Raw genomic sequence first — 18908 nt, 5'->3', positions numbered from 1 at the left:
CTGCTGCGGACAGGTAGCAGGGCTGAGATGGCTTTGTTTACTGGAGCAGTGGATCGGCGACGAGCTGGGCGTGGAGAGGCGTTCCCATGGTGATGGGGACACTTGAAGTTAAAATATACCATCGGATTGGAGAAAACTCAGATCCGATGGTATATTCTAAACCTGAGGTGTTCCCATAGTGATGGGGATGCACCTCTGACAGGGCGCTGCCATCCACGGCACCTGAGGTCAGAGGTCGGGTGCCGGGAATGTTCCTACAATGTTTGCATTGGTGGGCAGTGCGCCCCCCCCTCCCCGGTATTAAAATCATTGGTGGGCAGTGCACTCCCCCCCCCTTCCCAGTATTAAAATCATTGGTGGGCAGTGCACCCCCCTCCCCAGTATTAAAATCATTGGTGGGCAGTGCGCCCTCCCCCCTCTATCATTGGTGGCAGCGGTAGTTCCGATCGGAGACCCAGCAGTGTAATGCTGGGGCTCCGATCGGTTACCATGGCAGCCAGGACGCTACTTAAGTTCTGTCTGTCATGGTCAGTTACTCTGTAGCATTATACTTACATGCGATGTGGAGGGGTGGAGCTGGAGGGGTGGAGCAATGAAAGGTTCTGTCACGTCTCCGGCTCGGGGGGAGGAGCAGTGACAGAGCCGTTACAGAGCCAGGGGCATTGATAGAACTCTCAACTCTGCCAGCATGCCTCAGAGGACCCCCTTTCAGCAGCTAATTTGCCCTAAACCACCTAGAGGTACGGGTAGTAATGTGCTAAGAGCAATAGTGTGCACTAAACTAATTGCTGTGATCACATTAAGACCTCGTTCACACCAGGCAGTGTGTTCCAGCCTGATTCTGTCCAGAATGCACTGCACCGCATTGTGGCCGGCTAACTATATTGTGGGGCAGGAGGAGGCGTAGTGGTCTGTTGAAGTGATTGGCACCATAACCATGCCCAATGGTTAATGCATAATTGTGCCTTGCGACCCCGTGCATCCGATCGCCTGCGGCTGTGGCTACTGTGCCATTCACTTCAATGGATCGTCACACCCCCTCCTGCCCCACAACATAGTGAGCCGGCCGCGATGTAGTGCATTCTGGACAGAATCCTCTGGTGTGAACGAGGACTAAACTTAGAGTCATTTCACAACACAAAGACTGGAACGCAAGCCAGCCACCTCCCTACATAAGGAAGCGTGGCGGTGCATTGAAATATGGTTTTGATTTTAAATTATTTTTTGTATCAGGACAAGTAGATTCTCAGGAGGGACAAGTAGATCGAGTCCCCGCTTTAGTCCTTCGACAACAATAATTGTAACATTTATGGTGCCAAAGGAACCAGTTAGAATTCCCTTACCTTTCATACCTGAGTTTTATTTAAAGAGGTTGTCCAACCTTTTACAAGTGACTGCCGATTCTCAGGATGGACCATCACTATGTGAATAGAGGGGAAACTACACAGTTCCGTCCATTGTGGAGTGGCTAAGCTGATTACTGCCGTGCTGCTTCCATTCACTTCACAGGAACAACTGTAGAACAGCTGCACTGCAGAAGTGCGTGAGAACCCCTCCAATCAGATAGTGAAAACCTATCCTGGATAACCCCTTTAATGTAATGGTTATGCATGCTGCATAAATCACTTACATGCAGAACTAGCAACATTTAGACATTTTTCTGAGTTTACAAATATTGGAGCAGTTAAAATGAAAGAACTATATTTTAGTAATTATGGTGGCCTGGATCTGTTGCATTGAGTGCTAGCAATATAAAAAGGGGGTGAATGATATCCAGGCCTAGTAAAGGCTATGGCTCTGTTCACACTAGCATTATAGGCTTCATTATCACAGGAGCTATAATGCAGAAGACAGATCTATTTTGATGCATCTTGTAAAAGATCCTAGCTAACATCATTCTCTTGGGTGTACACCAAGCTATAGGCGTTGTACTGCGGTATTCATTTTCTTTCTATATGGCTCACAGGGAATTATAAGCAAAAGAAGCCATACTCACCCTGCCCAATCCCCTGCTGAAGCCTTTCTTACACTACGTTGGTCTCCTCTGCTTTCCAACTTATGTTCCCGGTTCCCATATAGCAAATGCCAGGATAAGCCCACTTAGACAATCAGTGGCCCTATCAATCACTGATAACACCTCCCTCATGTACAACTATCAGTGACTTACAGCTATCTGTGTATACACACTTACACAGAGAATGCTATCAATCACTGATAACACCTCCCACATGTAAAGCTATCAAGGACTGACAGCTATCTCTGTATACACACTTACACAGAGAATGCTATCATTCACTGATAACACCTCCCTCAAGTACAATTATCAGTGACAGACAGCTATCTATGTATACACACTTACACAGAGAATGCTATAATTCACTTATGACACCTCCCTGTATTCAGCTATCAGTGACTGACAGCTATCTATGTATACACACTTACACAGAGGTTGCTATCAATCACTGATAACACTTCCCTCATGTACAACTATCAGTGACTGACAGCTATGTATGTATACACACTTACACAGAGAATGCTATCAATCACTGATAACACCTCCCCCATGTACAGCTATCAGTTACTGACAGCTATCTATGTATACAATATTAATAAATATAATTAACAGCATCCAGGTGAGTGACAATGATAGTGGGGAAGGGGGAATAAGTTGTCCCTACACTTACCCTTATATATAGTATATTGCCATCAAATCCCACTACCCAATTTAGGATGGAACTAAAGGGAATCCTTGATGTAGGCCTATTGGAAAAGGTGATCACCCCAGTTGAATTTCTCCTCCCTACCCATCCATGTATTGCCACGTTTTATGGCTTGCCGAAAGTCCATAAAGGGACCAATCCATTGAAGGGTCGACCAATAATCTCGGGGGTTAATTCCCTCACCCAGAACTGTGGCATATACCTTGATCGTGTCTTAAGTCAGTTCGTCGTGTCCCTACCGGCATACACGAGGGACACGATGGACTTTCTTAATAAAATTGATACTATTAGTCTTGATCCTGGATGTCTTCTAGCAAGCATTGACGTCGAATCCCTATATAGCTCTATATCACATCAAAGGGGACTTTCTGCAGTGGAATATTTTCTCAAGACTAGGGGAATACACTGCAGAACTCATAATGTTTTTATTTTGAGGCTTCTTGAATTCATACTGACCCATAATTTTTTTCTATTTAATGGACGTTTCTTCCACCAGCTCAGGGGGACGGCTATAGGGAGTCCCTGTGCCCCTACATATGCTAAGCTCTTCCTGGGCTGGTGGGAGGACACCTGCATCTTTCCAGACCAGACTACATGGTGGTCAGACAAGATCATTGTCTGGACACGTTATATTGATGACATCTTTCTGGTCTGGAGGGGTGGGTCAGATGAATTCAGTAAGTTTATAACTGAGTTCAATGACAACCATATCGGCCTCAAATTCACATTTGAAATTGACCCTAAGACCAGGGCTGGGACAAGGCCATTTGGTGCCCAGGGCGAAGATGGCAAACTGCGCCCCCCCCCCCCCCCCCGTTTTTAAGAAAGAATCAATGTTGTTTCAAAACAAGAATATACTTAAAGCAATAGAACAAAGGACTGTGGGACTTTGAAAGTCACAGACACTATAAAGTTCCCCCCCATCATCATGTGCCAGTATAAAGTCCCCCCCATCATCATGTGCCAGTTTTGTAATAAGCCCCCCCAATGTGCCAGTAACACTATTGTAAAAAAAAAACAAAAAAAAAAACACTTATACTTACCTAAGTGTCAGCGATGCGATGCAGCCTCTTCCTGTGTCCCACGCTGTAATGTAAGGCTCAGGCGGCACGATGACGTCATTGCGCCGGCCTCTGATAGGCTGCCGGCCTAGTGCCTGCAGCCAGGGGCGTACATAAAAATCACTGGGCCCCATAGCAGGAATATAAATTGGGCCCCCATTCCCCTTTTATAGCCCCTCCCTTTGTTCCATGAACTATTCTTGCTGCTGCGTTTTATAATTTATGCCATCAGGGCCGGAATGGGATTACAAAACAGCCCTGGCACACAAAAGAGGTATAATAGATGCAGATGTATATTATATACAGCAGTGTACAGTTATGTGAGGTACGCGGTATAATAGATGCAGTGTGTACAGGTATATAGTATATTCCCTAGTGTTCTGATATGTGAGGTACAGGGTATAATAGATGCAGTGTGTACAGGTATATAGTATATACAGCAGTGTACTGATATGTGAGGTACGGGTTATAATATATGCAGTGTATACAGTATATACAGTAGTGTAATATGTGAGGTACGAGGTATAATAGATGCAGTGTGTACAGGTATATAGTAAATACAGCAGTGTATTGACACCTCGTACCTCACATATCAGTACACTGCTGTATATACTATATATCTGTACACACTGCATCTATTATACCTCGTACCTCACATATATAGTATATACAGAAGTGTACTGATATCTGTACACACAGCATCTATTATACCTCATACCTCACATATCAGTGCACTGCGGTATATACTATATATCTGTACATATTGCATGTATAATACTGTGTAATATATGCAGTGTGTGTGCATGTATGTGTGTGTATATATATATATATATATATATATATATACAGAGCAGTGTATTGATGTGACACATAGAAGGTATAATACTGTAGATGCAGTGTTTATAGAAATATGTGGTCAGTTATGCATTATAGTCACTGTGAGGTACATGAGGTAGTGGTAACTGTCTGAAGTAGTATACATGAGTGAGCAATGAGTAAAAACAGGGCATGGAGGGGGGGGGGGGGGTAAATGATGAAAAGTGGAGGACCTCCTCTTACCTCTCCATTCCAGTCTGTATGGATCAATACAGAGCTGCTTGTGAACTTTTAATACTTGCTGTTAGGGGTTGAAGGACCTGTGATGATGTCATCACAGGTCCTGGCAGATGTACCTTTGAAACCTAGGAACTACACCATTTTTGGTGCAGTTCCTTTGCTAGATTCTGCAGGACCTGTGATGTTGAAGATGATGTCATCACAGGTCCTGGCAGATGCACTGTTCTAACCTGGGAACTACACTTTACACTGTGCAGTTCCCTTACAGGACCTGTGATGACATCATCAAAGGTCCTTTAGCTTTAGAAAGGTAAACAGGAGTAATTAGGGGGCGGGGCCTCTCCTCCACTTCGGTGCCTGCCTGCAGCCTATCAGAGGAAAGGGAAGGGACACGCCTCTCCCTCCCCTGCACCTCCGCTGGCACAGACAGTTTACAATGGAGATGAGCGCAATGGAAGCGCTCATCTCCCTGTGCCCGGCGGTGGCTGCTCACTTGGGGGGGGGGGGGTCATTTTAGTTGGGGGGGCACAGCATGATGTAGGGGGGGCCGTGGCTGGCACTTCACCTGCGCCCCCCTCCTGTCCGCAAATGGTAGCGCCCAGGGCACCCGCTCCTTCGGCCCCTGCCTTGTACCGGCCCTGCCTAAGACGATCGCCTTCCTGGATGTCCGAGTCACTAAGGACGGTGACAAATTAACTACTGACATCCATAGAAAGGCGACTGCCACGAATTCCCTCTTACACTGGGATAGCCATCATCCTGTACCCCTTAAACGAGGGATTCCGAGGGGACAATATCTTCGTGTGCGAAGGAATTGTTCGGACGATCAGACCTTCTATAATGAGGCGAGGAAGCTCCAAACGAGATTTAGAGAGAGGTGATACCCTCAGAAACATCTAAAGAAAGCCTTTAAAAATGCAGTACACCAAGATCGCACTAGTCTCTTGGTCCCCAAACATAGAGGTGATGAAAAAAGTCAACCCCCACGGATTATATCTACTTTTGACTCAGCTAATGAACAAGTCATGATGACACTGAAGAGATACTGGCCCATACTTCAGATGGACCCTGATTTATGTGACATCTTGACAAAAAAACTGAGCGTGAGCTATAAACGTGGTAAGAGTCTTAAGGACCGCCTTGTCCATAGCCATTATACCCTCCCTATCAGAGAGGGTACTTGGCTTGACCGTAAACCTTCAGGCATGTTTAGGTGCGGATCATGCAAAGCGTGTAATTATATATCAACTTCCAAGACATTGACATGTGCGGTCACAGGACAAACATTTAAAGTCAGGGATTTCGGCAACTGTAGCAGCAAGGGGGCCATCTATATCTGTCAGTGTCCTTGTCCTAAGGACTATATAGGCAAGACCATTAGAGAAGTACGGATGAGAGTGTGTGAACATGTGAATGATGTCATTAAAAAGAACATCACACCAGTAGCTTCACATGTTAATGAAATCCACGGGGGGGGACCCTAGATGCCAAAAATTTTCTGTCCTGGCACTTGTTCCACCGTCACCAAGGGGCGGGGACTGGGACAAAAAAATTATACAAAAGGAATGCGCATGGATCCATCGTTTTAGATCACAGCCTCCATTGGGCATAAATGAGAGATTAACCTTTTCCTGCTTTTTATGAGTACTACATATCATACCTGTAATGCCCCTATTGTATGTTAGTGGCCTAGCTTTACATTGAATTTTTTAAGTGTTTTAAAATTGGGCCTGATGCGTGAAGCATCTAAATTTGATGTATTGGAATGGACATGAGCGACATATACTATGTCGCTATCTATAGACGGCCACTGACTGTGGACCGTTTTCTGTACAACTCTGTAATTTTGGTTTTTACGTATTTCCGCTATCTAAAAAATAGAGTAGCCACATTTAAGGATTATATGATTCTATAACTGCCTGGTTAACATACCTTTTACTAAATGGGTGATTAACATGTCTAATCGACGCCGTGCAGAATGTTATATCAGTATGGGATAGGCCGGCTATACGATTTATTTACTATGTTAATTACCCACCATACGATTCGTACATGACTGCGTACCTCCTGCACTAGAATATGCGATTTATCGTCTGTGGAACGCAGAGAGCAGGAAGTAAGTGCTCCCTTTGCGTTTCACCAGTAGGAAGCTTGGCAGGTCACGTGACTGAACATCGGGACGCTTGGGCGGGTGTCTCTAGGCACCGGAAACCATGCACTGGAACGCTATGCGTTCCACCGCCCGGAAACTGACGTCAACACCGGAAGTCCCGCTGTCCACCAACGCTATCTGTGGCGCGTTAATTGATAGCGGTTTAAATATGGAAGGGGCACACAAGCATTTTGCTTGCACGGGGAGCGCTGAACATGAGGAGGCTTGGATAATGTGAGTTAAACTGGTCATCTATATCTAATGAATTGATATTTATCGGTCACTGATTTTTGGTGATCTCTTTTGATCACAGTTTGGGCTTTATCAAGGCCATCTGCATTGGGATGACTGACGTTTTTGATCCAGGTGCATCAGACCTTCAGCTGTGAGTGTTTGCTACACTATTGCCTTTTGATATATAATTAGGTATACCTCTCTGATATCAGTGTATTATCATTTCTGTCCAACAGGATGTGGAACACATTTTCTCTGGCCTTCGATACCTGCGGCTTCAGCACTGATATTAGTGCCACTTTTGATACCTTTGGTTAACCTGCAACGGTGCTGTATCTTAAGCTGATTAGGTTTATACTGCTCTCCACTGCTATAATATGCATAGCAGTTATTTGATTATCTAACCTGGTGTTTCCCCAGTATATATTTTGCTACATCAGTGTTTGACATATTATTATTTTATACCATACTGAATTGATATATTTACCTCCTGATGATCCCATAGTGTTAACTAAGGGGAAACGCGTCGAGGTCTATTTTGGTAGTTGACCATTTGGTTAACCCTGACTATATGTGTATATATTTAATGCACCTTGTCTATAGCATCCAGTATCTGTGAACATATATCCCTGCCCTAACCCGGGGGCATATTATACCTTATTGATACCTGAGGCCCTTAGGGATAACGCAGGGCTGACATTAGCCTAGGAACGTGGACAGGGGGTCTCGACCATCAGGGGTCCTCCCTGGGCTGAGGCTTTAAGAAAAGGGTAGGGACAACTTATTCCCCCTTCCCCACTATCATTGTCACTCACCTGTATGCTGTTAATTATATTTATTAATATAGTAACCACTTTTTGAGCATTATTCTTGAGTATCTTAAAGGTCCCTTACGGGTCCTATTTTAACCCCTTAAGGACTCGGCCCTATTTCACCTTACGGACTTGGCCATTTTTTGCAAATCTGACCAGTGTCACTTTAAGTGCTGATAACTTTAAAACGCTTTGACTTATCAGGCCATTCTGAGATTGTTTTTTCGTCACATATTGTACTTCATGATACTGGTAAAATGAAGTAAAAAAAATTCATTTTTATTTATAAAAAAATACCAAATTTATCAAAAATGTGTAAAAAAATTGCAAATTTCCAAGTTTCAATTTCTCTACTTCTATAATACATAGTAATACCTCCAAAAATAGTTATTACTTTACATTCCCCATATGTCTACTTCAAGTTTGAATCATTTTGGGAATGATATTTTATTTTTTGGGGATGTTACAAGGCTTAGAAGTTTAGAAGCAAATCTTGAAATGTTTCAGAAATTTTCAAAAACCCAATTTTTAGGGACCAGTTCAGGTCTGAAGTCACTTTGCGAGGCTTACATAATAGAAACCACCCAAAAATGACCCCATTCTAGAAACTAAACCCCTCAAGGTATTCAAAACTGATTTTACAAACGTCGTTAACCCTTTAGGTGTTCCACAAGAATTAATGGAAAATAGAGATACAATTTGAAAATTTAACTTTTTTGGCCGATTTTCCATTTTAATAATTTTTTTCCAGTTACAAAGCAAGGGTTAACAGCCAAACCAAACTCAATATTTATGGCCCTGATTCTGTAGTTTACAAAAACACCCCATATGTGATCGTAAACTACTGTACAGGCACACGGCAGGGCGCAGAAGGAAAGGAATGCCATACGGTTTTTGGAAGGCAGATTTTGCTGGACTGGTTTTTTTGACACCATGTCCCATTTGAAGCCCCCCTGATGCACCCCTAGAGTAGAAACTCCAAAAAAGTGGCCCCATTTTAGAAACTACGGGATAGGGTGGCAGTATTGTTGGTACTAGTTTAGGGTACATATGATTTTTGGTTGCTTTATATTACACTTTTTGTGAGGCAAGATAACAAGAAATAGCTGTTTTGGCACCGTTTTTATTTTTTGTTATTTAAAACATTCATCTGACAGGTTAGATCATGTGATATTTTTATAGACCAGGTTGTCACGGATGTGGCGATACCTAATATGTATACTTGTTTTTTTTTTATGTACGTTTTACACAATGATTTAATTTTGGAAGCAGAAAAAATCATGTTTTAGTGTTTCCATAGTCTGAGAGCCATAATTTTTTCAGTTTTTGGGCGATTACCTTGGGTAGGGTACGATTTCTGCGGGATGAGATGCCGGTTTTATTGGCACTATTTTGGGGTGCATATGACTTTTTGATCGCTTGCTATTACACTTTTTGTCATGTAAGGTGACAAAAAATGGTTTATGTAGCACAGTTTTTATTTTTTATGGTGTTCATCTGAGGGGTTAGGTCATGTGATATTTTTATAGAGCCGGTCGATACGGACGCGGCGATACCAAATATGTATACATTTTTTTTATTTATGTAAGTTTTACACAATAACAGCTTTTTTAAAACAAAAAAAATGATGTTTTAGTGTCTCCATATTCTGAGCCATAGTTTTTTTTATTTTTTGGGCGATTGTCTCAGGTAGGGGCTCATTTTTTGCGGGATGAGGTGACGGTTAGATTGGTACTATTTTGGTGGGCAAAGGCCTTTTTGATCGCTTGCTGTTGTACTTTTTGTGATGTAAGGTGCCAAAAAAATAGTTTATTTAGCACAGTTTTTATTTTTTACGGTGTTCATCTGAGGGGTTAGGTCATGTGATATGTTTATAGAGCTGGTCGATACGGACGTGGCGATACCTAATATGTATCCTTTTTTTTTTCCCTATTTTTTCCCTTTTTTTAACTTTATTTGGGGAAAATGACGTTTTTGTTTATTTTTACTTGAAACTTTTAGTTTTTTGGGGGGAAAACTTTATTTTTTCAACTTTTTTTTCACTTTATTTTTTGTCCCACTTTGGGACTTGAACTTTTGGGGGTCTAATCCTTTACAATGCATTGCAATACTTCTGTATTGGAATGCATTGGCTGTATGAGTAATACTGTGTGTATTACTCATACAGCTTCCGGCCTATAAGATCCAGGGGGCTGGATCTCACAGGCTCGTCACCGGAAGGCAGCGCGATGCCTTCTTTAGACATCGCGCTGCCTTCCATGCCATCGGGTCCCCCCTACAGCTGCATGGGGACCCGATGGCACCGCCTGATCGCCGCTGCAAACTGCAGGTAAAGTCGCAAACCGCAGGCCTGAATTGACCTGCGGTTTGCGGCGATCGCTGATACGGGGGGTCACATGACCCCCCCGGCGTTGTGACAGGATGCCCGCTAAATGATTTCAGCGGGCATCCTGTCACAATTAACCCCCGCCGCGCCGCAATCGCGATTTAAAGTTAGTACGTACCGGTACGTCCTGAGTCCTTAAGGACTCGGGAAACAGGGCGTACCGGTACGTCCTAAGTCCCTAAGGGGTTAATGAATATCAATAAAATTGTGATTTGGGGGGTTTCTTTGCTGGAACTTACATGAATTTTTAACCCCAATATATAACTGTGAGTAAATTTAGCTGGAACTTAGTATCTATGTCTACACACTTACAAAGAGAATGCTAACAATCACTAATAACACCTACCCCATGTACAGCTTTTAGTGACTGACAGCTATCTATGTATACACACTTACACAGAGAATGCTAACAATCACTGATAACACCTCCCCTGTGTACAACTATCAGTGACTGACACCTATCTACAGGGCTGCAGATCGCGACCAAAATGGTCGCCAATGCGACTTAAAATTTACAAGAAGACCCTTAAGCGCATCATCAGAATGGCTGGCAGAATCACTGGTACTCAGTTACCATCACTGGATGACATCTTCACTGCTCGCTGCAGCAACAGGGCAAAAATTATCTGCGGGGATCCAACTCACCCCGGCCACAGCCTTTTCATTCCCCTACCCTCTGGTAGGCGTCTTAGAGCCCTACATGCCCTCACCACTAGGCTGAAGAACAGCTTTTACCCCAAAGCAATCAGTCTCCTAAATGTTCGGAGATTATTGCCCATTTCTAGGATAGAAACTACCACAGACTGAAAGTGACTGCTGCATTCATGAACCCATGATGATCTCTTGTCTGCAGTGGTGTCTGATCAGTGTGTATATATACTCATAAGCACTTCCTACCTTGCTCTTGCTATATATATATATGCTGTGAACTGTGAATAGTAATGCTTTCTAGTGCAATGTTTTGTTTTTTTCTAGTGTAATGCTTTAGTTTAAATGTCAGTTCTTGCACCTCTGTCCATGGCATCTAGGATTGCTCCAAACAACATTTCATTGTATTGTACAGTGACAATAAAGGCATCTTATCTTATCTTACAAATGGCGACAAGACTTTTTAGTCTTGTCGCAAATTTGCGACTAGACCCGCCGCCGCAGCTCTGCAGTTGAATACAGCGGCGGGGCACAGGAGATGATAGTTCTCTGTCCCGCCGCCGATGTTCTTCTCAGCAGCAAAGAGGAGGAGTCTCTCCCTCCCCCCTGTGCTGCTGCTGCCGCCAATAGGAAGAGAGACGGGAGGAGGAGGGGAGGGGCTGTGGCCACTGCGCCACCAATGAACACCCGAGTATAATAAACATTGGTGGTGCAGTGCCAATGAGGGTTAAAAAATATTTAAAAAAATGAACTCACCTTCTCCAATTGATCGTGTAGCTGCCGGTCTCCTGTTCTTTCTTCAGGACCTGTCTAAGGACCTGTGGTGACGTCACTGAGCTCATCACATGGTCCATTACCATGGTGATGGATCATGTGATGTATCATTGGATGAGCACAGTGATGTCACCACAGGTCCTTTGACAGGTCCTGAAGAAAGAACATGAGACCGGCAGCTACACGATCAATTGGAGGAGGTGAGTTCATTTTTTATTTTTATTTTAACCCTCAATTGACCTTGTACTAAGCATTCTGTATTAAAGAATGCTATTATTTTCCCTTATAACCATGTTATAAGGGAAAATAATACGGTGAATAGACTTTCATCTTAGCAACCATGAGTAAAAATCACACTGCATCTGTACTTGCTTGCTGATGCTTGCGATTTTCACGCAGCCCCATTCACTTCTATGGGGCCTGCGTTGCGTGATAAACGCACAATATAGAGCATGCGTTACAATCACCGCTCATGTGCACAGCCCCATAGAAATTAATGGGTCCGGATTCAGTGCGGGTGCAATGCGTTCACCTCACGCATTGCACGCGCGCGGAAATCTTGCCCGTGTGAAAGGGGCCTACGGGTGAATAGGACAAGGGTTCCAGCCCCTAAGGGGGCTAATAGTAAGTAAAAAAATTAAAAAAATTTTGCAGTTCAGGAGCCAATGGCTACTAGGTATTTGTTTTAGTTTTAGTTTGGAGCACTGATCTATATATACACACACAGAGAATGCTATCACTGACAACACCTCCCCTCTGTACAACTATTGGTGACTGACAGCGATCTGTGTATATACACTTAGGCTACTTTCACACTTGCGGCAGAGTGATCCGGCAGGCAGTTCCGTTGCCGGAACTGACTGCCGGATCAGGCAATCTGCATGCAAACGGACAGCATTTGTAGATGCAGATCCGTCTCACAAATGCATTGCAAAAACTGATCTGTCTCTCCGTTTATCCGTTTCTATATATTTTTTTCACATCCGGGTCCGGCATTCCGGTATTTTTAATGCCGGATCCGGCACTAATACATTTCAATGCAAATTAATGCTGGATCCGGCATTCCGGCAACTGATCCGGAATTTTGGACCGAGATAATACCGTAGCATGCTGCAGTATTTCCTCCGTCCAAAACGCCGTTCAGTGACTGAACTGAAGACATCCTGATGCATCCTGAACGGATTGCTCTCCATTCAGAATGCATGGGGATAAAACTGATCAGTTCTTTTCCGGTATAGAGCCCCTATAACGGAACTCTATGGCGGAAAAGAATAACGCTAGTGTGAAAGTACCCTTACACGAAGAATGCTATCAATCACTGATAACACCTCCCCTGTGAACAATGAAATCAGAAAGAGCAGAGATATAAACGTATAAATTACAGGTTTTACTGAATCTTTTCCCATAAAACTATATATGAATCTGCTCAGCCCCTCCTGCTCTATAGCATGCTGCCTGTACAGCTCTTTATATGAGTAATATACTACTGTGAAGCTAATAGCTTGTACTCTGAATCTATTTCCAAGGATACTTTGTAACAATGTTACAATCTGGCATAAACAACCTATCAACACAACCAGTACTAGGCAGCCTATTAACCCTTGTACAATAAGAAGGTCTGTGCACAGGCTAGCCTCCACCATGTCCAGCTCTGCCACTGCCAGCAAGCACATTTAACTTGATTTTTATTTTGCTCACTGCATTTTAAAACGTAACAGAATGTATTTAACCAGCAGCACCTCCTGCGGAAATTATCACATTCCACGTGTTATAGACCACGTATCCTCATGCTTGATAACATACAATTTCCTGCATTCTCCTACAGTCTGGTGATTATCCATCAAGGGTGCTTCTCTGCTCCTGCTCGTGACAGTTCAGGAGAGCTTTCAGAGAAAGTAGCTTTAGGGTCCATTCAGAGACCGTAGGACTCTGTGCCCGTACTGCGGAACATAGGGCCAAGCGATTCTGTGGGCGATTCTCAAAACATAAAGAATGTCCTATCTGTTTCCGTATCTTGTGGATCGCAGACACATTCAAGTCAATAGGTCCACATCCGCAAATGTGGTGCACATGGCTGGTGCTCGGGCATGGAGCACTTATATTCATTTGAATGGACCCTAACTGGCTTGCCTATGACTACGTGTACTCTCATTTACGGTCCATTTATACTCACCTTACTTCCCATTTTACAGTCTTACAGTAAATAGTTCTTTGCGATTTGACCCTCCTCCTCGATCATTGTCTCTTCAGAACCCATGTCATATTATTACAAAAGACAAACCTGGGTTTTGCCCACTTTTTGGACAGATGGTCGGAAGAGAAAGGCTATCCTGATATAACCTGAAGAGTGACATTACTCTCTTCTCCTGGGGTCAATGTGCTCAAGAGAAATGTTTTATGACTATTCTTTACAGTGTTCGGTCGGTGATTTCCATTAGTGATTGTGAGCCAAACCAGGATTGGAGCCTCCATAGACATAAGAAATAAGGGAAAGATCTGCACCTGTTCTGTGTTTTGGCTCAAAATTACTGATGGAAATCAATGAGGGCCATACACAGCCATAGCCGTTTTTGTGGTCAGCAAATTGCGGATCAGCAAAACACGAATACTGTCCATGTGTGTTCTGCATTTTGCGGTACTGAATGTCCGGCCCTCTATAGAAAGGTCCTATCCTCGTCTATAATACAGATAAGAATAGGACATGTTCTATATTTTTGCAGGTGCTGCAGAACGGACATATGGAAGCGGACAGCACACGGCCTTTTGCAGCCCCGTTGAAGTGAATGGGTCCACATCCGACCCGCAAAAAATGCAGATAGGATGCAGGGCAAAAAAAACAGTCGTGTGCATGAGACCTATGTGAAAGAAGTCTAAGGCTACATGCACACGACAGTGAAAAAAACATCTGTTAAAAACGGATAAACTTTCCATTTTTTAACAGACGTTTTTTTCACTGATGCCCTTCTGAGAAATGGACCCATTCAATTGTATAGGGGCAGTCTGTCAGTGAAAAACGGACAAGATAGAACATGTTCTATTTTTTTTAAGGGTCTATTCACACGTCCGTTTTTTCTTTCCTGATCTGTTCCGTTTTTTCAGGAACAGATCTGGACCAGATCTGGACCCATTCATTTTCAATGGGTCCTGGAAAAAAACGGACAGCTCAATGTCAGATTTTTTCCAGGACCCATTGAAAATGAATGGGTCCAGATCTGGTCCAGATCTGTTCCTGAAAAAACGGAACAGATCAGGAAAGAAAAAACGGACGTGTGAATGGACCCTAAGTCCGTATTTCACTGACAGTCAAAAAAACTGCTGTGTGAATAAGCCCATAGACTACCATTGGTCTATAACATAAACAGCAACTCGTCGGTAATGTCTGGATATACCTTTAGCCGGGATGCTAGGTATATATATATATATGGGAAATCAAAGTGCATCTGTTCTAAGACAGGGGGGAATTTAATAAGAGCAGCCTATAATATGTCCTGAGATAAACTAGTGGCCCCACTGTATAGCCTGTCAGCCTACAGTCCGGTTTAAAGGCTGCATACGACTTCTGCTATTACCCTACTTATCTGAATGAAGCTTGCAGAAACCCCTTTGCTACCAAAAAAACCCATTCAGATATATGGAACTGATTTTCAGTTTCAGAAATTGATGCAACAAAATAGATATTAGGTAGAAATCAGATAGATAGATAGAAAGATAGATAGATAGATAGATAGATAGATAGATAGATATTAGATAGATAGATAGATAGATAGATATTAGATAGATACTAGGTAGAAATCAGAGCGATAGATAGATAGATAGATAGATAGATAGATAGATAGATAGATAGATAGATAGATAGATAGATAGATAGATAGATAGATATTAGATAGATAGATATTAGATAGATAGATATTAGATAGATAGATATTAGATAGATAGATATTAGATAGATAGATAGATAGATGATAGATAGATGATAGATAGATAGATATTAGATAGATAGATAGATAGATAGATAGATAGATGATAGATAGATAGATATTAGATAGATAGATAGATAATAGATAGATAGATAGATAGATAGATAAATAGATAGATAGATAGATATTAGATAGATACTAGGTAGAAATCAGAGCGATAGATAGATAGATATTAGATAGATAGATAAATAGATAGATAGATAAATAGATAGATAGATAAATAGATAGATAGATAGATAGATATTAGATAGATACTAGGTAGAAATCAGAGCGATAGATAGATAGATAGATAGATAGATAGATAGATAGATAGATAGATAGATAGATAGATATTAGGTAGAAATCAGATGGATAGATAGAAAGAAGGTAGAAATCAGATAGATGGATAGACAGATAGATAGATAGATATTAGGTAGAAATCAGATAGATGGATAGACAGATAGATAGATAGATATTAGGTAGAAATCAGATAGATAGATAGATAGATAGATAGATAGATAGATAGATATTAGGTAGAAATCAGATAGATGGATAGATAGATATGGATAGATAGATATTATAGAGAGAACGCACTCTAACGTGTAGTCTGCAGGTTACACCTACGGGATGGGGGGCGCCGCATGACTGACAAGTGAGTGGTCGGCAGCTTTGCCGTGGATTCTCTCCAGGTTCACATAAAAACAGGTCAAAGGGGCACAGTGATCTAAAAATTGGTGGAGTACCTGAGACCCAGGGTCTCTGACCCAACTGATATTCACAGGGGATGGTACAGTGGGTGTATTCCCCATTCATAAAAGTGAATGTACTAAAAAACAGATTCATCCCATACTGTTCAATCCATCATACATTAACCATAAAGGGATGCTCCCATAAGTAATCTATATTACAGTGGACTTTGTAATAAAGCAAGAATGTATTACTCTCTAACTGCATGGCTGTAAAGCTGGAAAATTCCAGGTCCATGTGCTAAACTAATCGAAAGGGTCCTTTTGGCATATGCCAGGCCTGTATACATGGGCAGACCTTTATTTCTCTGGTAAAGTAGACTATACAGAAGAGAAAAACGTAAACTGCGTGGTATATTCTTTATTACTATGGGGTCCTATGGGCAATGTATGCCACGGTATACTGATGCAGTGGCTTATGTTGCAGTCTGCTGTGAGTCGTATTCTCCTGATGTGTACCGTGGAACGGAAGGTAATGGAGAGGTGTGAATAGCGCCTAAGTTGTGCATCTAAGTGACTGTAAAGGTAACTGACTTAGGCTCTGTTCACATTCAGCTTGGGTCCTTGAGTCAAGCTCCTTGGGACTTGCATCTCTGCCTTATTCATTATTCTATGCTAAAATCTAGTTATTTAGTATACTCACTTATATAGCGCTACTATATTCTGCCTCGCTTTACAGACATTAGCATCACTGTCACCAATAGAGCTCACAATCTAAGGTCCCTATCAGTATGTGTTTGGAGTGTGATAGGAAACCGGAGTACCCGGAGGAAACCCACGAGAACACGGGGAGAACATACAACTCCATGCAGATGTTGTCCTTGGTCAGATTCCAACCTAGGACCCCAGATCAGACATAGATGGATTGCTTTATCTATTTGATATCTATCTATCTCCGTATCTGATTTCTATCTACCGCTATCTAATATCTACCTATCTATGTATCTAATATCTATCTAGCAATCTATTTCATATCTGTCTATCTAACAAGCTAATATCATCTATCTGTCTATCATCTATTTATCTAACATCTGTCTCATTTATATTTATCTAATACCTATCCATCTGATTTCTATCTATCTCTTTTAATACCCATCCTATAATATATCCTATTATAATAGATCTATCTCAATCCATCTCTATCTATCTATCTATCTCATTTATATTATCTAACACCCATCCACCTGACATCTATCTATTTTCTATCTCCTACACGATGTCCCCCCATCTATAGACTAGCTGGTGCAGAATGAAGCCCCCCATTCCTACAGGCCCACATGGAGACGGTGCCCTGGTCCTTGGTAACCACCATATTATTATCTGAGTGCTCCTCTGCAGCCGCACAGAGCCCATAGCAATGCCCTGTGTAGGATGCCCCCATGCCTGGTGACCAGCCCCCGTCCCCGCATAGCACAGACATGGATGCCGCACACTGACCTAGCACCACAGCCACCACGGTGGTGATGAGCAGCCAGTTGTTCTTCAGGACCCGCTTGCAGTCGCAGCCTTTCTTCATCTTCTTCCCCATGGCTGAGACGATGCGGGGGCGTGTGACGATGCGGAGCTGCACCGTGTGACTGCGGCAGGAGCCCGGAGGTGTCTGCTGCTGGCGGCGGGAAGGGCTGGTAATGACGAGCACCTGTGGGCACTGCCTCACCAACCTGGCCGCCCTCCTCCCTAATAAATGGGCATTGTTCCTCGTCCCGCCTCGTTGTTTAGTTCACTAATGGTGAATCACTGTTATTTCCTCATCACTCCGTCAGTGACACTTTCACCGCTCAGCTCTTCTCCTGGAAGATGTGGACAATGGAGGCCAAGTGCTGCTGACAGACACATGGCCTGAGTGCTATTATATTAAAAATGAGAACCGGGTCCAATGGGAAGAAGGTGTCAGTCTTTTATGTACACCTGTTGTTTGTCTTGGATCCCATTCAAATGGTGACCAAGAAATATGACATTGGATGGAAAAAGAGAGGCACATATGGAATGAAACCTAAAACTTGTAAAGCCAAACACATGTAAAGCACTGTTCTTCTACAAGCTACTCTGCCCACTGCTGAAGGTACCATTTTAGGAGAAATCTTGCACACAGGGGCCTAGATAAAGGCTCAAGTTCACCTTGGGACCCCCCTTACCTCAGTGCGTTGTGGCCAGGGGCTTTGTGCTGTCTGAGGCAAAACTTGAAGGCCCCCCCCTTAAAGACAGGGTACAAAGTCAGAAGGTGAATTAATGATATACATCTCGGCATGTCACTACCAATCATAAAGTAATACAGTAACGTATGTCTGAGGAATGAGAGGAGGAAAGCCAAGGTTCCCAGAATTTTTCGAAGGTGAAGAAAGTATCCATCCGGATGGCCGATA

At 42.8% G+C, this 18908-nt stretch overlaps 1 protein-coding gene across 3 annotated transcripts in view; it reads right to left on the bottom strand.

Annotated features, from left to right (window-relative positions):
• SLC1A1 (solute carrier family 1 member 1) overlaps nucleotides 1–18218 on the bottom strand; it is an 85811-nt gene extending 67593 nt beyond the window's left edge. For all 3 annotated transcript variants that reach the window (XM_040417129.1, XM_040417130.1, XM_040417128.1), the window contains exon 1: nucleotides 17983–18218. In XM_040417129.1, the coding sequence (XP_040273063.1) occupies nucleotides 17983–18073 (91 nt within the window). In that variant the 5' untranslated portion in view covers nucleotides 18074–18218. The remainder of the gene's footprint in view (nucleotides 1–17982) is intronic.
• Nucleotides 18219–18908: the final 690 nt, after the last annotated feature.

This window comes from Bufo bufo, chromosome 2 (assembly GCF_905171765.1).
Source record: "Bufo bufo chromosome 2, aBufBuf1.1, whole genome shotgun sequence".
Taxonomy (NCBI): Eukaryota; Metazoa; Chordata; class Amphibia; order Anura; family Bufonidae; genus Bufo; species Bufo bufo.
The sequence above is the reverse complement of the archived record's forward strand: the minus strand, read 5'-3'. Positions and strand labels throughout refer to the sequence as shown.